Source organism: Lagopus muta, chromosome 4 (assembly GCF_023343835.1).
Source record: "Lagopus muta isolate bLagMut1 chromosome 4, bLagMut1 primary, whole genome shotgun sequence".
Classification (NCBI taxonomy): Eukaryota; Metazoa; Chordata; class Aves; order Galliformes; family Phasianidae; genus Lagopus; species Lagopus muta.
The window spans coordinates 6259663-6287033 of record NC_064436.1 but is presented as its reverse complement, the minus strand read 5'-3'; the positions used below and the strand labels follow the sequence as shown (position 1 = coordinate 6287033).

Genomic DNA, 27371 nt, shown 5'->3' with positions numbered 1-27371 from the left:
GGATCTGGGGGCCATCGAGCAGTGTGTCACTTGTGGTGCCTTGGCCGGAACACACCTCCCTTATGAAATGGGATCGGTATCACTTCTTTTTCATACCTCCTTTTCTTTGTCCTTCTTTGTTTTATTTTTCTTCTGCTTTTTTGTTGGCATAGCTAACCAAATTTCGTTTTTGCCGAAACAAAACTTGAAATAAAAATAGTCCCGGGCTCTACTTGCATTGCTTGTATTTAATTAAAATGGACCACAGCTGTCAGAGACCATCCAGGTATGGTGTCTCAGCACTGCTGTCTTTTAACAAACCGGTGGTTACTAAATACTTTAATGAAATGCTTTTGTTTAAATAAGACAATCGGGCTGCTGACTTTTGCTCTGTCCCTGTCAACAAAAAGGACTTGGCTACAGATGTGTTCTGTTGGACCGCTCTCCCCGCTCGGGTTAATCCTGATGTTTGTTTATCCTTTCCAGGCGCCTCCTTGGCATCATAACAAAAAAAGATATCCTCCGTCATATGGCCCAGACGGCAAACCAAGACCCCGCCTCAATAATGTTCAACTGAAACCCATAGCTGAGGAGAGAGAGGAAACTGAAGAGGAGGTTCATTTGTTGAATAGCACAACACTTTAGTCTGGGAGATGCTTCTAAAAATCAGAAACGAGAGCTGGGTTTTTGCGTAACGGTGCTGCTGGAAATCAGGAGTTGGTCTGGGGGAGGATGTGGAGAGGAGGAAGGCTGTTGGGAGCATGGAGCTGCTGTCCTGCACTGGATGCGTCCTGAGATGTCCGGTCTGCCATGATAGTGCAGTGGGAGAGCCGTGCGAGGTGGCACAATTCTCCAGCCCCAGCCTGGTACTTCAGCATCAAAGAGATGTGTTACTAGTCCCTATTTCTGGAGGGATCCTTCTGAATTGAGCCATCTTATGGAGACTGAAAGGTCTTGCCCTTTTTACCATTGAAAACTGTTGTGTTAGCTCATGAAATGTATAGTTATTACACGTCACCTTCCTACATTCCAGAAGAGCTTTATTTCTCTCTCTCCTGAGCCGTAACAAAGCCTCTTTAAATTGGTGTGCCCTTTTGAAGTAGTTGTTTCTCATATTGAGATGTACTGTGAGTTACTGAGGTTGGATCACAAGGAGGGAGGTTTTGCTTGTGCCATCAAGTGCGTAAGGTCGAACATCGTGAAGTGCTTGGGGCAGTACAGAACTACTGCGACAAAAGCAGACTGAGCAGGAAATGCCTTGCAAAGAGCCATGCGAAACATCTTTCAGCCCATCTGTCGTGATGAGAGAAAAAGTAAACAAAAGAAAGTAGAGTTGCAGAGAAAAAATGCTGGTTTTGCTGCAGAAAATATCAATGTGACCTGATCTTATGCAATTTTTGTATTGTCGAAACACTAGGGTATATACCAATGTTGTGCAGTATCAGGAAGAGTACTGCTGTTCTACTAGTTAAGAGCTGGAACAATTCTGTATACGTGTATCTGGAAAAATGCATGCTACAGCACTGGAGATATTTCCCCTCTGTAAAGTTTGAGATCGCTCAGTTTTATTTTCTCTTCTGAACAAAAGACGTCCCACTGCTGACATGGTAGGAAGAAACGTAACTCATAACTTGCACTAATGTATATTATTTTTCTTGAGGTTTTACCATTATTTATATTTTTATGAATGAGAAAAATCTATTAAATACAAATCAGTTGATGTCTCACCTAACTAATTACCTTTTTAATGTGATTTTATATAATAATTCGTAATCCTCTGCGAGTAATGGAGGATTAGCAAATGTTTACAACTAGATGAAGGGTTTAAACAAAATTGTTTCTTTACAATCCAACATGCATATAAGGTGATTTTCAGATGTAACTCTCACTGCCGTTACCTTAAGACTTCCTTTTCCCTTTCTGAGCAGATAACTGGAACAGTAATACTAAAAACATTATTTGAAAAAATCAGGGTTTTAAAACGAATAGGAAGCAACTATGATTATTAGATTGCTTTAGACTTTTTTTTCTGAGTACACAGAGGTGTGAATGATACACAGCCACAGAAGGTGAGCAGCAGGGCAGAATCGAATCCAGTACTGGAAAGCTTGGCAGGACTTCAGAGCTGAGCAGCACCACATGCGCCAGAGGTGAGCTGACACGTTCCAAACATCTTTTGGCCACCTGATTCATTTTTCTTCAGCTTTTCAAAGCACCACAAACACATGTGGAAACAAAGGCAGCGTGCTGCAGTAAAAAAGCTAAGAAACGTGGTTGACAAAATCTTGCTGTACAGTATGTGGTGAAATACAATGCAGTTATTAACATTTCGCCCATAAGACTGCAGAAGTTTAAAGCTAAAATCTTGGGCATCTCTCAGGCCGTCATCACAGTTACCTCAAACATCTTTATTCAGCCAGGTGCTCAGCACGATCTTGTTCTGAAGAACAGCAGCGTGCTCCAAGCAGTGCCCTGGTAGGATTGGCGAGCTCCAAAACAATGCCAGTGCTTCAAGTGCTCCACTGAATTTCTGTTTTCAGAATATAAAACTGCAGTCACCTCTTTCTCACCTCTTGCATCAACTGGAACCAGGGGAAAGCCTGATGTGTTGGTGGGCTGCAGTCGGCCCCTGTGCAGAAAGCAGCTTTGGAACTGAAAGAGAATCGAGTGTGTTCTGGCTGCTGCGCTGCAGCAACTGGCTGCACTCTTCCAAGTGAGTCAGTGCTACGGGCTCCAAACTTGTTCTGTAACGTTGTGTGAGCTTGCAGAAACCTAATTAGAAGCAGGGTTTGGTCCATCCAAGGAGGACAGCTCAGGAAATTGTCTGAGGCTGATCTCTACTGTTTAGTATTATTATTTCTGTAGTGGAAGGATATAAATGCACTACAGCTTTAAAAAAAAAAAAGAGAGAAATTGCTTTAAATCACTTTGAAGCCTCTGCCATTTCTAATGGTTTCCTCATCCTAATACACTGCAGTGTAGTAATTTGCACTGACCCCACCTACAGGCTGTACTGTCTGGAACACAGTGCAGTCCGTGCCCCTGCTGTTTTATCATTCTCGTGTGGATCCCAAGTGCTGCATAGAAATGGTGCATCTCTGGTTACTGTTCTTACCTGCTAAGCTTTCTCCACTGACATGAAAAATGTCTCGTAAACATGCATTAGAAATTCTGATACTGAAGTATGTGTGCCTGTGCTGTTCAACAAAATTTTTCTAATGTAAAGCTTCCAGCGCCTTACTCAAGTTACTGATTTGAAACAAAAATGTGGTGGATGGGAGGGTGAAAGCGTCAGCATTATTATTATTTTTTGTTTTAAACCATTCAGTTACTGGTTGATGAAGAATGCATACTTTGTTAATCTGTGATGTTGCCTAGAGCTGTATTTAAAATTGATTGATCTTAATGTTTTTATTTATAATAGTGTGGTAGAGCTGCGTATCATTACAGTAAAAATTCCCACTACTGTGATGACTTAATCAAACATTAAAAACTTCTGTATGACCATTTCTTGCTTCAACTCTGTTGTCTTTTCTCAATCAGTATTTCTGTTGATGTCTGCATTTAATTCCCCTGGGATAAACAGCCACAGGCTTAAAATACAACCCCAGTAAAAATCACATTTCTGAAATGGACATTTTCAGATTTGCTTCAATCATGTAATTGCAGAGTACTTGGCTTCCTAATACAAAAATAGGTGATGCTTATCTTGTCCCAAAGGTAGAAGCAGGCAGTTTCTTTACAGTGCACTTTCAGTCCTTCTGCTTAAAAACACAGCAAAGTTGTTAGATGCCTATTTGCACTGTATTTCACTTTGGGATTTTTTCCAGTTAGTGTTACAGTCATTAACCTCACATTGAGAAAAGATGAAATGATATGGAAGCATCTTCTATTTGCAGACTGAAAAGAGAAGGCCCATGGAACAGCTCGTATCTGCTCGCTAATGTTTGAATAAATGAAACCTCTGGATGCTGATCCAAAGCGGGGAGCTATCAGGTTTAGAAAAGCAGATGCTGCATGATTGAGAACTGAAGATAGCTTTACGATTTACAACGGCCTATGGCTTTGCAGTGTGTTAAACTCAATTGAGCGATACGGCTCAAGGAGTGCTCTGAAAGAAACACCTCCTGCTGTGTGACACATGGCAACAGAGGGGCTGGGACAACTATGTGTCTGACTTGGAAGCACGTCTCCAGTGAATGATGTCACTGACAATTCCTCCATGAGGGGAACTGCAGCACCAACAGACATTATTGATGCTTGCTGGAATCAGTTTATAGCCTCACCCAGGGGGTCGCCAGGGTGAGCAACAGACAGCCGGTCCTTAGGAAAGCTTTATTAACAGCACAGAACGCGTTTCCACGTGGAAAAATAGCACAGAACGAATAAAACAGCCCACAAAATGAGCACAGCCGGGTGCTGCCCCGGCTCAGGGCGCCAGGCGGTCCAAGCCCTCCTGCCTACGGTCCGCCAGGTGCGCCTCGATCACCTCGGCAAAGAGGTTCCTCTTCAGCAGGCTGTAGGCGAGCGGCAGCAGCTGGGCCACGGTCTTGTGGAAGTACTGCAAGAGAGAACAGCAGCCCTAAAAGCAGCCCTGCTCCAGGCCCACCTCTCCCCAGGGCTCAGGCACCTCTATCTGGAGCTGCAGCAGGAACAGCAGCGTTCCATCAGTGGCTGACAGCATGCGGTGAGAAACACAGCCAACTGTGATATCCCTGCAGCCAAGGCCCTTCTCAGTCCGGGGGGGGGGGGGGGGGTTGGTGAGGGTGAACAGACAACAAGGAGCATTACACTGAGCCTTTAGGTATGATTAAATGCTGATGAGTCAACTCAGAACAGCCTCAGCAAGCCAGAAAGAAACATCCAGAAACCCACAGGCTACAGCAGGCTGGTGGGAGGGCTTTATGCCATCGCATACACAGGCAAAGGACCCCAGGGTCAATTTTTTTTACCCCCTGGGATGACTGCAGACAGACATCAGCCTGTTTCTTGATCAAGTTCAGCACGAGTGCTTGAGCCCATAAAAGCAGGTGGGAAGAGGGAGCTTCGTATCTATCCTGCGTATCTAGACTAAGAATTCTGCATTTTTTTCAGCATGACTCACTGTCATGTGCACATCAAATCACAAAAGTGCCATTTAAATTCTTTTGACCTGGAGGATGGTGGCATCATAGAAACTGTTTCTAATTTAACGTGGAATAGAGTCATAAATATGACTTCTTAGCTGTTGTCACACACTAAGAACATCCGCACAGACTTCCATGGTTCCTAGCAACAAGTACGTGATAAGAGCTAGGAATAAAGAGCTGTGATACACACCAACCCCTGATCTACACATAAAATAATGTGTGACTGCAACATGCATGGCTTCCGTGGTACTTACGTGTGAGCCATAGCAGAAAAGGTCCATCCCCAGTTCATATCCCATTCCATAGTCACATTCATCGTTAGCAAACTGAACGTAGGTGAGCATTTCCTGAATGGGTGCAAACGCCTTCAGTCTCTCATCATCAGTGGGAGCATCAACAATGGCCTTACATATTTTCTTAAGATTAGCTGCAAAAATAAAAGCAGATATATGTTTAAATTAAAGAATACTGCATCAAAGCAGCTTCTGCCAAAAGTATCCCGTGGGTCTCAACTGAAGATTAAAGGGACACACCCTGAGCTACTGGTGAAAACGTTTCTCCTTTTGCAGCTCCTTCTCATCCTGTATCCACCCTATCTCAGTTCCCCTTCAGAGATGGGTATCCACATATCAAAACTTGCATCAAGGAACTGGTTCAGGTTAGAACAGCACCAGAAGAGACAGAATGAGAAATAAAGCCAAAACATCCCTGAATGTGGATCAGATCTTTTAGAATCCTTCCTGCACAGCTGTGCCAATACAGCAGTGTAGACTGAACTGCTACCTTAGGAGTTGTTACTTCAGTAGTAGTATGTAGCATGTTTTAGTGACTCTTATCAAATTTATTAAAAAAAACATCAGTTACATTACAATGGTTAAAGCTTCTGCCCTTTACTCCCAGCTACTCGTCTTCTCTAGGTAGAAAATCTGACTGCAGTTTGCTTTTTGCAGACTAGATTTGAGTGGAGGCTGCCGAATGAAAGTGGAATAACACAGTAAACAAGGTGCTTACCGTTTGTTTCGGGAAGTTCTCTGTATCCAACATCATTTTTGTCTACAGGAACAACCAGGCCTGCTCCATGAAATGTTTTGGCTACCACCTAAAAAAAGAGCCAGGAAATTGAACCTAGTACTGTAAGGCAATGCTATGACATAAAACCATTCACATGAAAGCATCGTTAGCACCTGACTTCCGGTGGTCAAGCCAAATGCAGCACCCAGCCTCAAGGACATCACCTTAAACTGTGCAGCAGCTACTGTTAAGCACTGAAGTTGAACAGAACTGAAAACTCCAATGATGTTGTGAAATGTAGGAATCCTTGGATTCACTCATCTGCCAAAATTATTTCAGATAGGTATTCAGAAAATAGATTACAATCCCCCTATTAATACCTATCACCCTTCACGTTCCTGTTCATAGCGGATCTTCAATAATGAGGCACTTATAGCAGCTCTGCCTGTGGCAGAAGGGTAGGAGCTTCATGATCCCTGGGGTGCCTTCCAACCCAAGCCATTCTATGGTTCTATGTCTAGGTTCTTCCCCATTTGTTTCAGTTTCTAAACTGTTTCCCCTATTGTTTTGTTTCTGTTTGCTTTCCCTTTAATGCCTTACTTGCTAAGCTACAGGTTATAAGAATAATAAAGCATTTAAATTCAATCCTGCATTTGGAACACAGTTCTATTCATCTTCCCTCTCCTGAAATTTTATAGTGATGATTTGCTCTGAAATTTTTAAGAGATGCTTCTTTACTGAATAGAAGGAAGCCAAAGAAAGGAAGAAAAAAAATCAGGCAAGTGAGTGGAGAAAAAAAAAGAAAAGCAGTTTAACAGAACTCAGTTGTCTCCAGTGGATCAGGAAAGTCATACTTTCTTATCTCTCTGTTTCATCTTCATGGTTTTCTGTTCCAGAGAGTAACCCAATTCTTTTGCTGTCCTTGTTAGCTTTTCATCTATGTCTTTCAAAACAGCATTTTTCTTTTTATCAGTCACTTCCTTAAGTTTTTTTGACAAAAATAATCTGTGAACAGAAGAAACATGTCTTAAAAGAGCTCAGCAGCAAACAAACAAACGAATAGCCTTCTAATCACTGCACCTTCAAATCTTACAATGCAGATTAGCAGTCATGGGTTTATTTAGGCACAGACTTAGGAACTCAGGCCTCTTACCAACCAGAACAGCCAAAGAGCTTGAAAGCACAGTGCACACTCCGCTGTGTCCCATCTGTATTTGCTGTATTACAATACAGTTTATGTAATCTGCAGGTGCTGAAGATGCTCAGGAACTTTTAACTATACATGCTGCTATCTGAAGAATTTAGTTTACTGCTTCAGTGCCTCATACACTTTTTGCCATCCAAGTCATGCACATCAACACGTATTTATGGTGCTTCTTGAACAAATGTCATCACTGAACTGCACTACACGAGAGCTCTTTATGGGAGGTTTCCTTCGTATGCTTCCACTTACTGACACCAATCTGTCCTCAGAGAGCTTTCCATTTTTAACTGGCAGTTCATTAGACAGGAGTACTCACACTTCCACTGTTTAAGCTCACGATGCATGATATGGTAAAGGATATGAATCAAGGAATTCTATCTCCATGCCCCAGCTCAGAAACAGGGCTTCCTGTAGTTCCTCTTTTTAGAATATAAAGTGTAGTTTTAAGTGTGCAAGAAAAAAAGAAAGCTACACCTTACTCATTTAGTATGATCAGATTTTCTTCACCACTGTTTGAGGTGCTTTATTCTTTACCTACAAAGTTCTCTGACACATGAAGCGGGCAGCTTTTCCTTAAGAGCCTATCCCCCTTGGAGTCATTCCAGTGCATTTGAAGATTCAGACAACTCACTCTTAGCATTCTATTTATAAAAGGAAAACATTTTCAAGAAGCCTATGGAAGATTTTCAGGGCAGCTTAAAGCTTGCTATCAGAGCAGGGGTAAGGGAGGGTTTCTTGAGGAAGAAAGAGGCACGGTAAGATAGCTACATTAATAATGGTTTGTTTTCTACACAACTTGTTATGAATAAAAGTAAATATGAACCTTACTTGACTGCAGCAAATACATTATCACCAACTTGTGAAATCAGACAGCTCTTCCTTGCTTCATTTGCACCAACCCACACTGGAAGCTCATCTGGCACATCCCTGTTTATGAACAAGTACATACAAATAATACTCAAGCTGTGCCCGTTTCTCCTATTCCAAACTGAGATAAATTTCCCTCCTTGCCATGCTGCCATCTCCAGAAAGCTAACAAAAGCACAGTTAAGCAGCTGTACAGCCTTACAGCACGGCTTTGAAAGGAACTCCTATCAGTACATGCAGAGAATGCAGGTTCCCCTTATTTCATCATGCTTGACTTTTTAAATAAAATTAGAATTAAAGACCAATGAGTGAAAAAGCTCTGGAGAATTTGGGGGAAGAAGTTTAATAAATATTTCCATCTTCTCTTCAACGTCTTTGATCTTCTTTTATTAAAATACCAATTCACATGTTAATATCCTACTACAGGAGAGAGATGATAGTGCAGTTCTCAAATCCTGTCTCGTGGAAAACAAAGATGAGAAAACAAAGTTACACACAACTATATTACCATAGATTGAATCAAATACCTGAAATATCCCATGTGATACTGTGTTTTGCTATCCCCAACAAGTATAGTCTGGAATTCAGGGGGATCATAGAAGAATCTCCAGTGAAGACTGAAGTTCACATCTGTCGACTTTGCTTTTTTGTGTTTCCCAGCAAGAATGTCATAAGGTCCAACCAGTGTAAGCCCAACACTTGACACAAGTGCATCTGAAAAGCAGAGGGTGAACTGTTTTGTAAACTGAGACAGTTCCTGTGTCACTCAGGTATCAAAAGCCTCCACAAGTAACAGTTGGGTGTGCTGTTTAGCAGATGACAAAAGCTGAGATATTCTACCCAGATAGTTTCCCTTCAAGAGCTAGATTATTACTCTTCTCACATCAAAACAAAGTGTCATTTTTAGAGCACCTAGGGACACTATATCGTCTTATAATAAAATCAATTTGGGGCAGATGAAGTCTGAGTTCATGTGAGGAATGCTGTATTTCCTCGTTAAATACTTCAGATGGGCTTGCAAGAATGGCAGAATTAGGCCACATTTAGTCCCTTTCATTATGCCATTTTATTTCAGAAAGCTTGAAGCACACCGACGTCCTTGTGAGCAGCCCAGCATTCTTGTTTATACTCACTGAATTACCTTGCCCCTGAACTGAAAACAGAGCAGCACGAGGATGCCTCTCACAGCCCCGTCTGCCTCCCTCCCAGCTGTTAGAAAGGGAAAAGCCAAAAACCACTGAGAATCACACAGCCTACCAGTTGGTTTCTCGGGATCTAGTTCCTCACAAAACTTCCAGAACTGATAGAAGTCCTCAGGCAGCCTCAGCCGATAGCAAGACTCTGCTTCTTGCTGGAGGGCATCGCGTGCCTCTGCCTGGCCTGATCTTCTCTTCTTGGTGTCCCTGTTTTTGTCGCACTGCAGACACAGAAAGAAAAGTGCACCCGAGTGCTTCCTGATGGTCACACTGAACTCTGCAAAGCGCACACATAGATCCGAGTGCCTCTTTTGCACAGAGACCTTACCAGTGCCTCACCTCACCCCTGTACTCACACACAGCAGCACAAAGCGCTGCTGTCATCTCAGTGGACCAGGGCCCTTATGGGCTGATCACAGAACCACAGAATGGCCAGGGTTGGAAGGGACCTCAAGGATCACGAAGCTCAGACCCCATGCTACATGCAGGGCCACCAACCTCCCCATTTAATACCAGCCCAGGCTGCCCAGGGCCCCATCCAACCTGGCCTTAAACACCTCCAGGGATGGACGGGGCATCCACAGCCTCTCTGGGCAGCTGCTCCAGCACCTCACCAGTCTTAGAGCAAAGATCTTCCCCCGACATCCAACCTCAATCTTCCCTCCCTCAACTTCAAGCCATTTCCCCTTGTCCTGCTGTTATCTACCCTTTCAAAGAGCTGACTCCCCTCCTATCTGTAGGCTCCCTGTGGAAGGCTATAGTGAGGTCTCTTCACAGCCTTCTTTTCTCCAAACTGAACAAGCTCAGCTCCCTCAGCCTGCCTTCCTAGAGGCCAATACAACTCAGCCACACGTCACAAGCCCTCCCCGCCGGAGCCACCGTGCCATTAGCCGCGGGCCGGCAGCAGCACGGCCGCCACTCAGGCCTAGCAGAGCTCCCGCCCGCCCTCTCGCCGGTGCCGCCCGGCCAAGCCGCGCGCCAAGCCCCTCACCCGCCTCACCGTCCGCCCCCAGCCGCCCGCGCGCTCCCCAGCGCCCACCTGCTCTCCCTCCGGCTCCGCCGCGCGCTGCCGCCGCTTCCCGCCACCTGTCATGCTCCCGCCGTTCGCATCGCGCCTCGCCCCGCCCCTTCCGAGATCGGTCGCTGGGCCTCCGCGCATGCGCACGCCGCCCGCCCCCCGCGGGGGTGGCCGCGCTCCTCTCCTCGCGCTCCGCCTTGGGCGGGAAGTGAAGGGCGCGAGCAGGCGGTCAGGCGCGAGCGGCAGCTGGTCTCGGTGTCGCTGCAGTCTGCAGCATAGCAGACCTGAGCCGTACTGGAAGCTGGGTGAATGCACCTGGAGGAGCGGCTTCCCCAGCAGCTTGGTGGAGGTGACCGGGTCTTGCTTCTGAGGAGAACAAAGCTCCATCTCCCCTCGCGTTGCAGTCCGTCAGCTAGCTTCGCTCAACCGAGTCCTAACCTCCAGCAGTGGAATGGAGCAGTGGCGCGAGAGGTGCCTGTATTCCCCATTCAGGTGTTACATCTAACGACTGCTAGCTTCTGCCATCCGTTACCGTTTCAGGATTGGCTTTTCCTGATTGCAAAGTGAATGCAGTTAAGGAATTAGCTGTTATTCATTACATGCTAAATAAGCAAAGAATTACGAAGAACCAAGGAAAAGCTTCTTAACACTGGCCAGACTGAGGTTCTTCCACCTCAGGACACAGCCTCGAGGAACCAATTCCTTAATTTACCTCACGTCCAGACCCACAGCTTTGCGGATCCTTTTCAAGCCTCCTTGTCCATTTTCACTAAAATGAAGTTCCAAAAAGCCATCCTCCATTCTACAAGGAAAACACTTGTAAGCTGAACACAAGAGCACCGCAGGAAGGGTAGCTCAGACAGCCCGCAGTCTGCAGTGTGTGTTCCTGCCACGTTAGCCTTCTGCTGCAAAGTGAATGGTGAAAGCTGCTGCATTTTGAGTCGAGAAGGTAGAACCTTTCCACAACCTCAGTTAGATGTTTTTCCTCTTAGAATATTTTGCATTCCGGCACTGAGACGTAACAGGGGTGTGAGGTGAACATGTGACGGGCACGTTTGAGGCATGCCGGTACCTCACAAGGCAAAACTATAACAGAAAAAAATGCTACTCACCTGGATCAGTACTTGGGCATTTTATAGGGTTGATAGTGAGAAGCCTCACAAGCCTGACTGGAGGGGTGTTTCCTCTGTAGTACAGATGCAGCTCTTGTGAAACGTTGTATATCACTTTATTTTTCATTCTTTTCTCCGCAGAAGCTATTCAAGAATGAGAGCATCTTTCTTCCAGAGTAGTCTGCTGAGATACCCCTGGAAAGAAAGGCACAGTATCCAGGAGAAAAGGTAAGAAATCATCTCATGCTTTTCAGGCAGGTGCTGCAGCCACTAGATTGAGTAAAAGTAACAGTGTTTGGTCATAAGTAAAATAAGAACTCATTTTGTCTGAGGATGTATACATTTACAGACGTATATATGTGTGGTGTAACTCATACATTTTATATAAACGTTACAAACAGTTTTGGAATGAGTACATCAGGAGAAATGGGCTCAGTTGCCTGATTGCACCCCATCAGGCTTACGCTGTGAGGCAGTTAGCTTGGTTCAGCTGAGAACATGTTGGCGGTACGTTCAGAAATCTAACTTTGAATGACTGGATTGATAGAAAGAGCATTTCTGAGGTCACAGGTATCTACTTTCAGGCAGTAGCTACGAAGATGTTTTCACAACAACCCTTCTGAACTTAATGTTTAATAAACTCTTGCAGTTACTCCTCTGTAAAGTCTTTATCCTCATCAGTTCTTCTCTGAATTTTAGAGAGAGAGAGCTTGTGGGATCCCACAGTTACACCATGTAGGGCCTCTGCCCAAAGGAAACAACAGCAGAAAAAAACATTTAAGATACTAAATGATCATTCTAAACACTGTTGTATTTTTTTCTCTCTGTAGACAAGCAATAATTCAGTCTGTGCATATCTACCTCCAAATAATTTGTTCTGACCTCTAAAGTCCCAGACTTGGAAAACACATATAACTTGATATTGCTAGTTATATTAGCATTCCTTCTGTTAACGACTTGTAAGGCTGTAACATGTAAGACTTCTCACAAAGCATAAGCAACAAAAAAAGAATATACAATAAAGTATATTAGAGCCATCTTCTTCCTACTGATGAACAGACTCTTATGTCTTCGCTGTCAGATAGTCTGTGTCAGGTGTTCCAGAGTCCTAAGAACTGAGTTTCCTGCAAGGCACGATATAATCTGCTCTGCATTACCCATTCAGTTGTGTGACACATATTATTCATCTATTTTTCCCCACCCTTTTGTATACATTCAAGTCATATTTTTAGATAATTTACAGGGTACCTAAGCAGTAAGGGGTAGGTGTGCAGTCTTCTCATTGGTCTCCACAATGTACTGATGACTAGACCACGCAATATAAATATATACAAATTCCATTGCAGAGGAACGTGCTACTGTGCTTCACTTGCCACAAGAGGGAGCCATTAAAATGCTTATCATTATAAAAAAGAAAAAAAAACAAGACAAAGAAGTACCTAAATCCATTCCTGGCCAGGCTGTGTGTACTTGTACACCATTCAGTGCAGCTCCTTTGGGAGAAAAGCTGCTTCTTAGCTTCAGATAACTGAGTCTTACTCTACTCAGTCTCAGCATATGTACCAAGTATGTTGGATTTTTGTTTGTCTGTTTTGAGTGGGTTATGGACATACTGTGAAATTATACTATTTCTAATTAGTTTTTAACATTACAGTTTAAGTGAATGTCTGGCTCTTAATGAGTTACTTCACAGAATTACCAAGTTAAGCCTGAAATCATGGGTGTGCAACCTTTTGGCTTACCTGAGCTGCATATGAAAGTATAACGTAGTCACTGTGTGTAACAAACCTTTTATGTTTTCTTCTTATTATTATTATTAAGAAAAAAAGGGGGCAAGAAAACTGTATAGCTAGTGGGTTGGACACGTATGCCTTAAATGATCCTTAGATCACACAGAGCCACTGGTCCTACCATTATTAGCTGCTGTACGACAGCTCCATGTTTTCCAGTTCAGAGGAAAACGTGTCCTCCCTCCCATAAAAAAGCAAGGATGAGCAAGAACTGCGGTGTACACAGTCAGTGTCAAGGATGAGGGATCTGCCTCCGGGAAGGTTGTGAGTGAGCAGTGCTGCAGCAGACTGCAAAGACCTCTGCAAAGCCTCTGCTGAGTCACCACCTCACTGCTGACTGGGCTGATAGGTTGTCCTGGGTTGCTGCCAGCTCTCCTTGCAGTTCTGTGAGGTAGGATGTATACATCAGGATGAATGAGAGAAGAAAACACGGTGGCAGGAGGAGAAAAAAGGTCTTGTCACTGGAATAAAACTCAATGATATTGCAGGCCATCTATTTCCTGAGAAATCCTAGAGGCTTCGTGTTGATTTGTATTGGGAATGTCTAGAACACGGATAAGGATATAAGTAGATGGTTGTGAAGGGCTTGGAATCACATACACCTTTTAGTGTAGTGATTACTATTATTTTGGCATCAACTCAGAGAGCCTTAAAATAACAACTCTTGACAAGAAACCTCAAAGCTTGGTACTGTTGTAATCCAGCATTTTGAACCACTGTTTATTTAGATCTGGTACCTAGCAGTAGCCTATGGTTTTTAAGTTAGCAGTAGTGTTTTACTTGCAACCCAAAACCTGCCTTTCTTTCTGCTCTGAATTGAGTAAAGGAAAACCACTCTGATTGCATAAGTGTGCAATCTGACCCCTACCATCCATGCTACTAATTTCCTTCGTAGTCCTGTGATTGTACAGAACTATAATTCAAGTAAGATCATTTGCAGTTAAGCAAATGCAGTTAAGATTTACAGGTAACAAATTAATTAATATGTTTACTATGAAGCACAGCAGTGTATATTCAACACTGTCATCAGGTGCAGTACTGCTAAATGTATTATCCCAGGAAGTTAAATCTTCATTGATGAAATCAGGACTGAGACCTATTACACACTCTTCCACCTGGAGCATCTCATCCGTGGCAAAGAAGATGCTTCTAGTAACTATTCTTGGGACAACCACACTACGGGTGAGGAGATCAGCAATTCTGTTGTTGACAGGGCTCGTACAATGGCTGACAAGTACAGGCTCCAAGAGTTCCCCGACCTTGCACAACTTTGGGGAGGTAAAGGCTTGAGGTTCACTTCATGCCTTATGGGGCAGCTCTCTTTGGAGGACGGCCAGAAATCCAAGCTGGAGTTGTCTGTGTACCCAACCCCACCCAACAACTTCATCCTCAGCACCCACACCTCTCTGGAACACGGACTGCTCCTTCATGGTGGACAACGAGGCCATCTTGAACATCTGTAACTGCAAGCCAGATATCAAGGATCCCACCTACACAAACCTCAACAGGCTGACTGGGCAGATTGCCTCATCTATTGCTGCCTCCTTCACACTGATGGTGTCTTCAGTGTTGTCCTGACTGAGTTTCAGACCAGCTTGGTGCCTTTCCCACAGATACTCTTCCCACTCACAACCTATGCAGCCACCATCTCGTCAGCAAAAGCTTACCATGCTCAGTCCTCAGATTTAGTGAGTGGTTGAGGGTGAGCAATCCAACCATATTTAGCTGCTTCTGGAACAAAAACCTTTTCTTGCACTTTTCTTTGCATCCTGGCAAGCAGCAGAGATTGAAAGGAACAAAAGCTAGTTTTAGCATAGGCTAAAACAGCACTAAAATCTAATTTTGGTTTTTGGGCTTGTGTTCGTATCTAAAGCACTACTCTCAGACCTGCTTGGAGGTTTCCTTTCCATATGGCTTCAACACAACAACACAACAGACTTAAACATCCCTGGAAAGGAGTGCTGAACCTGGCGTTCTGCTGTGCCATTCCCAGCTAACAGATACATAGCATCAGCACAGTTCATTCCCAAACACGTTAGCTTTCCAGCTATAAGCTTAGTCAATTCAAGTGCAGCAAAGTGCTGACACAACTCTGCTGTTTCCTGTTATGGAACCAGGCAAGTTTGGTGCTTGCCTGTCATTACCATATTGCACCTTTGCACAACACTGACAATGCATCCAAATCTGTTTTCAGTGATCCCGCTGTTCATGTCTTGATACTGTGAGCTACCATAAACAAGAGCCAAGGTAGAAAAAAAAAAGCCCATCCCCGTGGTTATAGCATACTGAAAGATAGTAACTACTGTCTAAGGCAAGCTTACACCCAGTAGCAGGAAACAGCCCTCTTTTCACCAGGATGACAGTGGGAGGAGGTAGTGCCTGGCCTTTCCCTGTGATGCAGACCTATGGAAGCCTTGGGCTCACCACCCCTTTCACACCAGGTTACCTTAGTGCAGTAACCTAGTACAGACATCACTGGGAAACTGCAGTCATTCACACCACAGGAACAGAATGACATCCTTCCTCAACCTTGAGGAGCCAACATGATGTCTCGTGTAACTTCATTTCTCTAGGGCCTGCAACTTTCGTTCTGATATGTAAGTATACATGGGCAATTTAGACAGCTTTAGTATCAACAGTGAGGTTTAAAAATAGGGTAGTGGCCCAGAAGCTGGTGAATGCTTCATTCACAATAAGATTTTTGGCTTTGCTCTTTGCTGTTCAGAAGAGTTAAGATTTGTGTGTAATGGGATGTACTACTTTTCACAGTGCACAAACACAGCTTTTACGGATGACAGATACTCATGAATACACTGAAGCTGCCTTTCATTGCCTACACGTTGTAGCATATCAGCTTTATAAGCCACAACTAAGTGATCAGCACAATAAGAACCTTAAGGAGTTCTCACATGATGTGGCAAAAAATAGTCAAAGCCTCTGTCTTGGGAATGTTACTAACTATTGCAGTTACTAACTATATTATATCTGTACTTCATTGTATGTGAGTGTAATGTCATGACCAGAACTCAGCATAATTGGCTCACAAAAAATGTTGGCAGCTGTAGTTTTAGAACAGCATAGCAAGTTCTGTTGTGTAAAGACTGCTGTGATTTTCAGCTGTACAGGTAAGATTAAGCCATTGCAGGAAATAGGGTACAGATTTTTGTCAAACATTGGGGTTATTTTAATTGTGACATAACATCCTGGAAACCTCATGGGAGAGCATCTGCTACGTAGATGTTGTTAAAGAAAAGATCAAAGTTTAGTTGTTTTTTTTTGTCTCTTATCCCCCCACACACACACCTCAAAGAGGACTGGAGCAATAAGGCTGGTTTCCTGAATGAAAAAGTTACTTTGTTACCATTTAGCCCTCTTCATACTGTGCGGCCTTTTGAATATGACAAAAGCGTTTTCTGATGTGGGTCAGATTCTGACAGAAGCACTCAGTGGGCTGATAACCAAGAATCCAAATGAAAGCTAAAGGGCTGAGAAGCCTGTAGTGTTTTATTTTGGTACAATCAAAGCATATTAGGATGTTATAATCACAAAATAAACAGGAGAGTGAGGCAAAGCAGACTATGATAACAAAAGAGAGTAAATAGAAGGCTTACCCCTATCCTGGGCTCACTCACAAAACTCCAGCAGAGCAGATCTCCAGAAGGGATCCTTCGCCACTGGTAGCCAGCTCTTAAACAGGTCTAGGAGCACAGCTCCTTCCTGCAGCACAGCTGAATTGCCTTCACCTGTGCTCCTCTGGCTGACTCGTGGCTCCCCTCAGGTGATCAATCAGAGGTTCAGGCCGTGACTCAGCAGTTCCCATACATAATTCCTATGTATGTAAAAAAAAAAAGAAAAGAAAAGGTAAAGATCCAGTTTGGCATTTCAGATGGGAGAGCTGAACGTGCAGCAAAGGATCTTAAAACTCCTGTGAAAAGTGGGCTCCAAACTCAGCCAGTTATGTGATAGCTGATAGCATTTGCTAGAGGAATAAGAAAACTGGGTAAATAAACCTTGATCTGGGTGTTCTTACAACCCACTGTTCAATTTTGCAGTTGTCTTGTTTCACATTCACCATCAACATATTAGCTTTGCAGCGTGGCAAAGCCATTTTCCTTCTTTCTGACCCCAAATGTGTGTCTTCATAACTGTTTAGTCAACAGTGTGTGTAAAATACTTTCTGAGTTGGCATCGTTCATTAAAAATAAATAGTAATGTAATAGTAATAGTTAAATATAAATATATAATAAATAAATAAAATATATAATATATATTTTATAATATATATAATAATACATAATAATAATATAATAATATATAATATATGATATATAATATTAATTAATTATAAATAAATAATATAATATAATAATATAATAATAATATATATAATATATAATATATATATAATAATAAATAAAATTAAAATAGTAATTTTAATAGTAATTAAAAATAAACAGAATGTGACAACTAAGCCAACAGAAGTATCAATTGAAGTAGACAGGAGGTTCGTTGTGAATGTGTGTATGTAGGTCTGAATACAGTTATAAAGCTCATCAACTAACTGTTGGTGTGTGTGTAGTGCTATGAAACAGTTGACTGCACAGTGAGCATATTAGCAACCACAGGCACAGTGTTATACACCAGTATTTTTCTGTGCAGTGAGACAAAACTGAAAATGTCCACAAGACAGAGCTTTTGTCCTGAGAGACATTCAGAATTGTAATCATGAGAGAAATTGCTTTTTTTTTTTCCTTTAAAGTAAGCCATGGTGATTCAATCACATGACTGATAATGGTAACATGAGTAGTTAAATTTCTATAAACCAAAAAAGACACCAACCTCTGGAAGTTTCATTTTTTTCTAGAGCAGATGAAGTACTGTACGATCCAGCAGCATCTCTGATGAATAATAGCTAAGTAATTATCAGTAATTCTTAAATCAGTCTTTTATCATAATACTAATTAGTGTCATTATTTTATTTGAAGAAAATGTTGTTCTGGAAGGAAGTTTAGCTCCAAGTTCTTCCCCATTCATCATTGTCCTCATTTTTGCAGTAATTACCATGATCTTGTTCCTTCCACACCATCTGTTAGGGTGAGTATCTGTGCATTATACTGCATTACACTGGGTGCACATAACAAAGCTTATAGAGTCTTCTGGGTAGCAGCATTCCAGTTATGTAGAAACCCAGAATTTAAGTTGTCCTTGATGTATTTTTGGGGGCAGTTTGTTACATTTGGCATGTTTTTATGCAGTTAGCACTTAAGAAAGAAGATGAGGACTGAAAAGAAGTGGCTAGATTGTTTGCCAACTCAGTATTAGGACTCTAAACTTCTCCGTGGCCGTGAATTGCCCTTTAAAGCTGTGTGGTTTATATAAGGTAACCATTCAGAACTGTCTGCTTATTTACACTGACACTTTAGCACAGGTGTGATCAGCTCTGTGTTGGAGTCAGTTGTGTCACAGGCTGTAGACATCACTTGAGAATGGTTGAAAATAAAATTGCAATTCAAACTGGCTTCTTAGTTTCAAAACTGTCATGAAAGCAATCTGTTCACACAGTACTGCTATACATCAGGGCTGGGTGCAGTTAGGATGTGAATAAGGGTGCCATTGAACAGCACAGCGTATCTTCTGTCATATGACACAGAGAACACATCAATCTGGGCAGTGTAAATGGGCTCAAGCAGGAGCTGCAGCTCTTTTACTTGCCCCCTGGTAAATCTGTTCATAATGCAGTGTTTTAGAAATAAAATAAAATGTAGGTGTATGGAAGCTTTCAAGACTTCACAGGCTGAATAAGGAAGCAAAAGTTTATTCCGCAATTTTGGTCAAATACTTGCATGCATGAGGCACATCAGTGGATCTAGTCAAGAGGTTCATACTCTGTGAGCCCCCTTACATAAAATTCCTTTAAGCAGATATGAGCTGGGTGAAAACGTGGTATGCAAACAGAAAACCCTGGAGTGGAAGATCAGTTTTGCACAGGTACTCAGTAAGAGTGAGGAAAGGGGCCATTTTAATTCCCCTCCCTCTCCCCCCCCCCCCATTTTTTTGTTTTTGCAAAAGGATCCATGAGAACAGCTGTGTGAAAGCTGTGTGAAAGCTGGATGTGAAGTAGTGCTACCGCCACAAACTCGGCCACAACTTCTTTTTTTTGAGGAGCAGTGTGAAAGTTTTTGTCTCTCTCAAGAGCGCAGGTTGTCCGAGTGCCCGAAGTTTCAGTAAAATCCCTGTGTAGTTACAGAATCAAATGGAAACTTACCACTTACCTTCACTGACCCATGGGTTGGACTCCTGCTGCTTGGCCCCTAGCTCAGGATCGATTAGAGGCTGTTTTGTGCAATGCTTCAGATACATGCTTCATGGAGGACAAAAAGGAATCTGCGAGGTGATGGCTTATTACTCTCATCCCAGCCTTAAAAATAGCATTTCAGTACAGATTTAGGCCAGAATATTAGAGCGTTGGATGTCTGAATGGAAGGTTGTATTGGGTTTAAAACCTACATAAAGACCACTGTTAACTGAATGAGGTAAAAGCAAGCATGCTATGCTATGTAATAAATTGCAGCTATGGCCCAGAAGTCAGGTAAATGCCCTCCAAGACAGACTTGGTTAGTGAATGATTTTACAACGATACCATGACTGAAAATTACCATGGAATTCCATACTTCTATCTATACTGCAAATTCTGCACCTCTTTGTATGTCTAAAGGAGACTCTTTCCCTTTGGAGTCTACTTTGATGTGTATTCACTTCTATAGTTTTCATCTTCAAAAAACAGTTTGTTTAAAAAATTATTAGGGATGCCTGTCCTGCTTGCTTTTGAGGAAAGCACTCTGTGCTGAGATGGGCTGTACTTTTCTGTGTTAGTTCTCATCGTGGCTGGTGCTGCTTCCCATCTTCATCAGCAAACTTCAGTTTCTGACCACATCATGGACAAAAACATTAAGAGAAGACACATGCTAAAATGGATCCTTCAGGAACTCATTTCAGTCTTCCCCCTCATATGACTAATTCCCCATGTCAGTGCAAATCAATGTGTTCCCTTTTACCTCTTCCTTACCTGCCTCACGCTTCTTCTATTCATTTCCTTCATCATGCCTAACTAATACTCCAAGCAGAGCAAGTCAGGGCCTGAAAGTAATGGAGGCAGCTAGCAGGAGCTATCCTCTCAACATGCATGGATCAGAGTGAATTAATTATGGGCACAGATCGATGAAGGCAGATTTCCCTATTAGAATTGTTGGTACATTACTTGAGCTTCAGGTTTTCAGCAGTCCCAGTCACATTTACGCACATCTACCTAGATCCCTGTCAGCTTGTCTTAGCATCTATCACTTGTCTTTTCCACACTGTTATTTAGGAAAATCATTCTGCTTCGTGGCTTTGAATCACTGAAAATACATTATTTTGCTTCTTGGAATCTGTCCTCTCTGCAAGCATTTACGTGGAGCCACCCAGAGCCTTACAAGTACTTTATTTTAATAAAGAAAGTAATGTAAGAAATGACACCTGTGCTGTGCTGCCTTTGCTCTCTGATACATGAGCTTGGTCTGTCCTTGCAAAAAGGTTCATTACTTTTCCTCATCATAATGCAGGACAGTCTATGAGAGAAGCTGTCAAAAGCGTTTGGCTTGATCTCATGATAGTATTAATAATTAAATAATAACATTGCCTTGTGGTTTTGTCCTCTTTTACCAGGACATCCGTTCTGTTATAAGGTAGTAAGCATTCTGACATTGGGGTAGGCAGGAATCCAGAGGTGTCTCTGTTCTTCACACATGTATCAGCCTTTTGGCTGACTTTGATCACTTGTTCCAGCTGATGTTGGAATCATGGGTGGAGTCAGTCTCTGAAACATCAGAAACGCAGGGCAGAGTCAGACCTAGTTGGATCCTGGTCATTAAAAGTGATTCTACAAAATGGTTGCATGAGCCTGTTGTTAAGGTCAGGACGTGACTCATGGCCCCTTGTGATTTCTAAAATGCCAGTTATAAATATACTGCACAGTGAGCTTGCCTTGAGCATCATTGTGCAGCATTTATTAGTCACCTCTTTCTGGAATCAGTTGAAGGATTCCCATTAGGCTCCAGTTCTGAGGATCTGAACCAGATCATTAGGATCAGTTCTGAGATTCCCTTTAGTGTGCCTGAATACTGGGTAGAATACAGTCATGTTTATTGACTCATTAGCCATGTTTTCTGTAACTTGAATGTAGCCACTGCTGCTGACAAAGATGGAAGTTTCAGCATACTCTGGTAGCAAAACTACACACCCAGAGCCCCTGGAGAGCTTATAGGTATACACATGGACTATTACTTGCATTAAGAACATCTCATCTACTACTTCTTAATTATGAGGAAGTCTTGGCAGATAGCCACTGCAGTGTTGCCCAAGATATTCTGCGCTGGAAACTAATTCCAACCAAACCCCAACCTGAAAACTCTCAGCTGGTTTATAGCCATCCTTAGGCAGAGCTCCACACATTCCCATGGCTCTCTCACTTACAGAGCAACTCGCCCTCCTCCCCTTCCCAGCCTTTCCTTCCTAAAGATCCCTTTTTTCCTTCCAGATTTTAACTCACATCAGTTTGATTTCTTTCCCATTACCTGTAATTTTGCTTGCCTTGAATTCTTTTGCCTGTTTTACATTCCCCCCTTTTTTTTCCCCCTCCCCCATGTTCCATTGCCCCCATCCTCAAGAGTCTCTCTACCTTCCTCTGCCCTCTCTTCCTTTTCCACCATTTTGACTATTGGTGTTTTCTGATCAGAAAGTGTCTGCAGCCACAGAAGATCCACACCTCAACACACATGCTGTGATGCCATTCCCTTAGTCCCTGAGAGGTGTTCTTCTCTTCTCCTGTCTTCCAAGGCTCTCAGATTCTCACTGTTGCTCCTTTACTCTGTCATATTTATTGTTTCTTCTCTTGTCTGTGGGACAGACATCCCAACTACCTTTTGCTTTCTGGTTTTCAGATACCCAGCATTCAGTTAACGCAGCCCCAAGTTCACTGTAGGAGCTGCTTTCTGGACTCACTACTGAATAGCGCTTAATGGCTACTGCAAAATAGTTCACAGCTAGTAAGATTGAGCAGTAGGAAAGAAGCCCAGTGAGCATATGCTCAGACTATCCTTCTCCTTGGACTGGTAAAGAGCAAATAAGGATTACTTGAAGAGAAATTAATGGTTTGTGACAATGTCCACATCCAGTTATGGTGAGTTAAACGGGCCTCCCAGCCTGGAAAACTTTGCTTTGTGTTCCAGTGCCTGTCTACTGTAGAATCAGCACCTCTCCTAAGCAGATCACATGCAATTTCTAGGCAGCAGCCTAAGTCTAATTGTGAATCATCGCTGAGATGAATGGACTCAGAAGCTCTGGGGTTCTCTTTTCACTTGTTTTTAGTGAATCCTAAGCTAAAAGAGCGCTTGTTTCTAACTTGGCTTTATAACTGCAACCATAAGATCAAGTAATAATATCAGCAGATAGGAGTCTATTCAGTTCAAATTACCACCTAGGAGACCTAACATTAGATCTCTGACTGGAAGTTCATTTGCTCTCATTATAGATTATCAAGTTCTTGGCCATCAAGAAATTATGCTGAAATAAACAGAAAAAGCTTACATTTCAGTCAGGTTGTCATGGAGCAAAGCCTCTTTGATAGTCTCAGAGAAGTGTTATTACTTAAGCTGCTAAGCAAAATTATGAGGACAGTTCTGTATTCTTAGGAATACAATAACAACAACAAATAGGATGTAGTATACCAGGCAGGTTCATCTGTACTGTGCTAGTATAAGGAGGACTTCAAGGTATGTTCTGGGCTTAGTTTTCATAGAGTTTTGTTTCTTCTCACACAAGTATTTATTTACCCAGCCTGACCACCACATCTACAGCCAAAGAAGCCATGTGGGCAACAAGATAAAAATGTACCTTATTGAAGCCATCCAGATCGCTTCACATGAAGCCAGTGACGCATGCCACTCTGTGTGGGCTCACTCTGGAATAGCTGTGATATCCCAGCAGGCTTTTTGCTGGACATCACAGCAACACAGGAAGTCACTGGCTCATTATCCAAGCAGGGGGGAAAAAAAGCCAACATAGAAAACTATGTTTTGATTTACGAGAAATAAGCACATGTTCAGAGCAGTCAGTGTACACTTTTAACCCATTCTTACAAGTTTGCTTCTGCTTTTAAAATAGACTATTTTTGTTCTTCATGTTACTCCTGTGGTCTGATACTTTGTTTTTCAGTCAGGAACACAGTTCTGTCGCAGGAGTTGCAAACTCCCTTTAAAATAGCATTTGCTGACAATATACCATCACTATATCACATGTAAATCATCTGCAATCCGTTGTTCCCAAGTTATGTTCATCACCAACTATTGAATTGATTCTTCATCGACGCTGATGAGAATGAAGACTAACTTCGTGCAACTAAAGGGAATAACAGATAAAGATAAGAGAGTGGAGAATAAAACCCCATGTTTCTGAAGGGAAGTGACATTGTGCTGAAGAGATTGTCAGTCTCTGTAGTCGTAGTGTATGACTGATCTCCAGAAGACAAACATTTAAAATGAAGTGCTTCAGATTTACCAACGAGTCATGGGGAGAAATACAGGAAAGTAGTAAAACAAGCAATGGCAGAAACTGGATATTAAAAATAACACAAATGAAATCTACGATCTGATGATTGAATGCTCCTTAATTCATTTCATTTTATCTAAGCTTTCTAGAAAGATGTTATTCTGAATTTGAGCAGCCATTTTTTCAACTTTATCAACTCCAAAAAGGATGAACAGCTTGTGATCCAGAACAATAATGTATTCAGATAAGGGAATCTACAATATGTGTGAAAAATCAATCGTATCTTTAAATTTTTGAATGAGTTCTTATGTGTTTTCAAGTGTAATGGAGTCTGATTTTAAATGACTTTATAGCTAATTCTGCAAAAGTACTAAAAGCAGTCTCCTGTAGTGCATCTGTTCTTTGCTCTTTCTCCCAGAGTTTGGAGTTTGATCTTCAAAGCACTCTGAATAAGATGCACTCGTACAGATAACTGATTGCTCAGTCTGGAACTGGCACATCAGGTGAAGGATACGCATCAAACTGACCATGTGGAACAGTGGAATCATTTCTTTCTCCCCTGGAAAGGCTGAGTAGCTGGCAGTCATGCCTCTGGGGATCAAAGCAGGTTGCAGATGGGAGGTGTGATGGCAGCTGTTTTTGCAAAGATTGCCCTCCCTGAGATTTCCCATGAAACAAATTTCTGCATGAATGCAGCTTACTGCCCTGCACTCAGGCTCCCTTTTCTTTCCACTACTGAAAGGCATGCTGAAGAAAATAGTGGATAGTAACATTTCTTTCTTTAGTATCCCATATACTGAGAACTTATTTAACAAGGTTTGAATACGTTTTTTAGAAAGTGCAAAATAGACTTGCTGTGAAACCTTCCATTTCAATCAGAAACTATCTGGGTTATGGCTGCTTTGCCAGTTATGTGTCACTGAATATTCTGATACTGTTTGCATACTGTAGAAAATCCTAATTCCTGATTTTAGTGTGTTTGTTGATCAGCAGAGAAAAATGTACTTTCTGTCCCAGATGGCTACCAAAGAAAACTTCACTTTCAAGAAATAGAAAAGAAGATAAAGGCACTGACCGTGGGCAGGGAAGCTTATGGTGCCTGGTAAATCTGCTTGGCCTTCTGTTGTGACTGCTGTGTGCTGCACAGAGCAAATACAGAGACCAGCCTGAGTCAGGGGGATTCATCCTGTGTGAGCCAAGAACATGCACTTTGCCCTCTGTGTCTTCATTTCTGTTTGATGATTAGTGACCACACTGAGCTTCCTAGACAAAAATGAGGGCAGCCTTCAAAACGTTATCCACATACAATTACATTTTGTAAGCTAGCAATTATATTTAATGCAGCATTTCATATGGCCATTAGTAATTCAGTCACTTTACACATCAAATGCACCTGCATTTTCAGATTCATTATTTAGGACTGGGGACCTATTGTTCTCAGGTATACTTTTTTCTTCTCTCTTACCTGATTCTCTCTCTCTGTCTTTGCTCATTCTGTCTCAATTCAGTGGTTTTCTGGTGCTGGACACCTGGGTTTTTTACATCACATGGATACATTTGAATAATTCAATGGATGTGAGAATCTTGCTTGAGCATAACAAGATCAAATGCAAATTGATAGCTCATAGCAGTGTCCCAGTTTGTGTTCACTAAGGTGTGTTTCCTTGACTTCACATTTATAAAGGGAAGCTCAAAAAAGAGATCAAGTAGTCTTCTCACTGCAGATTTCATATGAGAAAGACTCCTGAATAAACATAAACTAGATAGAAGGGAAAAGAAATACCTGAGGTACAACAGGAAGCATCACATCATTTACAGAAACATCACTAATGTTAACCAACATTCAGACAGTATCACATATATACATGTAGGAGAGAAAAAAACCCAACCTTTAGCCAGGGAGGCTGCTAGGGCCCAGCTGAGGTCTTGAAGCTCTGAAATGACCTGGTTGACTTAGTTGATAAGAAAAATGCAGGGAAGATGAATAGAAATAAAAGGGAAGAAAGTGATAAAAATCACATAATCATTTATGCTGGAAAAGACCTTGAAGATTATGGAGCCAAACCATCCACCTAACACTACGCATTTAACCAAAGAATATTAGGATGCTATAATCACAAAATAAACAAGAGAGCTAGGCAAAGCACACTATGATAACAAAGAGAATCAATAGAAGGCTCAATAGAAGGCTTACCCCTATCCTGGGCTTGCTCACAAAACACCAGCAAAGCAGATCACCAGAAAAGATCCTTCCTTACTGGTAGCCAGCTCTTAAATGGATCTAGGAGCTTCCAGCAGCACAGGTGAATTGCCTTCAGCTGTGCTCCTCTGGCTGACTCGTGGCTCACCTCAGGTGATCAATCAGAGCTTCAGGCCTGACTCAGCAGTTCCCATACACTGTGCATTTGCTGCTATCACCCAGGTTGTCTGGAAATGTCAAATTGCAGATTGGTTTAGAGGAGAATACGGGATAATGGGGATATGGGGGGCCCAGGGGGAAATAACAGGTGAAATTGTGAAATTATATGGGTACGTTCATAGATCGTCAGCAGAACAAGTAACAGGAAAGGAGAAACAGGGTTTTGAGCGTTTTGTTTGTGTTGGTGGAGTTTTATTTCTCCCTCTGGTTTGCTGAGTTGTAAAATAGAAAGAAGATGTGAATAATTCCCTGCAGTCCCAGCTAACTGAAATTTTTCAGTGTCTGTGGACTTTAATATGTGGACTCCTCATCAGCTATTCCCTGATGGACTTTAGAGCCATTTAGGACTTCTCTCCAGAGCAAACGAATAATGTATTTTGTATGACTGAATTCAGAAATGGAATAACATGCAGGGGAAAAAAAAAAAAAAAAAAACAGCACAACAAAGAACTAAAAATAAAATCCCCCAAATATTTTACATTCAGAAGTCAGATTAAGTGATGAATATTACTGGCATTTATTTGGACCAGAAATATGAGGCAACCAGTTTGATTGTGCCTGTCCATGGGCAGCAGTACAGCCACACTTCAGACAAATGCTCCATTGGGTCACGAGCCATTTGTGTCTCTGCTTTGGAAGAGCTAGGATTCTCCATTTGGTCTATAAACTATTTAGATGGTGCTAATGCTGCAGTTGTAACAGCAGAACAAGAGAGGCTAGTTATTTACCAGCACTGCTGCCATTCTTCTGAATTCAGCCTTCAGGCAGATTTTCAATAAATGATGAGAATCTGAGAGGCCTGGAGTCCTGAAGAACTGCCTGTTTTGCAGAAAAGGAAAGGGGGAGCCAAAAAAAAGCAGCAAAGATAGAATTGCTTAGAATAAATTTTATTTTGACAACCAATGCAGTTTTATTGAAGTACTGTGCTGAGATGAAGATCTTCAAGTGTGTATTTACATCTCAGTTCCAACTACCATGAATCTGATGAAGGCAGTCTCAGCTGCTTGGTGTGTGCGAATAGGTTTTAATGCTCCGTGCTCTCATTTAATACGGGATTTTTAA

The 27371-nt window shown here is 42.2% G+C and overlaps 2 protein-coding genes across 7 annotated transcripts in view; one reads left to right on the top strand and one right to left on the bottom strand.

Annotated features, from left to right (window-relative positions):
* The window catches only part of CLCN3 (chloride voltage-gated channel 3), a 47544-nt gene extending 45315 nt beyond the window's left edge, over nt 1-2229 (top strand). For all 4 annotated transcript variants that reach the window (XM_048941910.1, XM_048941912.1, XM_048941913.1 and 1 more), the window contains one exon: nt 466-2229. In XM_048941910.1, coding sequence (XP_048797867.1) covers nt 466-624 — 159 coding nt within the window. In that variant the 3' untranslated portion in view covers nt 625-2229. The remainder of the gene's footprint in view (nt 1-465) is intronic.
* A 1125-nt stretch (nt 2230-3354) lies between these two features.
* The window catches only part of LOC125691923 (histone PARylation factor 1), a 45184-nt gene continuing 21167 nt past the window's right edge, over nt 3355-27371 (bottom strand). Inside the window, exons 1-10 of one of the 3 annotated variants that reach the window (XM_048941916.1) lie at nt 16918-17013; nt 11517-11711; nt 10426-10956; nt 9448-9607; nt 8718-8904; nt 8152-8250; nt 6974-7124; nt 6120-6207; nt 5363-5535; nt 3355-4540 (exon numbers count right to left, since the gene is read on the bottom strand). In XM_048941916.1, coding sequence (XP_048797873.1) covers nt 4409-4540; nt 5363-5535; nt 6120-6207; nt 6974-7124; nt 8152-8250; nt 8718-8904; nt 9448-9607; nt 10426-10791 — 1356 coding nt within the window. In that variant the 5' untranslated portion in view covers nt 10792-10956; nt 11517-11711; nt 16918-17013 and the 3' untranslated portion in view covers nt 3355-4408. Of the gene's footprint in view, nt 4541-5362; nt 5536-6119; nt 6208-6973; nt 7125-8151; nt 8251-8717; nt 8905-9447; nt 9608-10425; nt 10957-11516; nt 11764-16917; nt 17014-27371 lie in introns of those variants that run through there. The other 2 variants (XM_048941917.1, XM_048941918.1) reach the window with 2 other exon arrangements.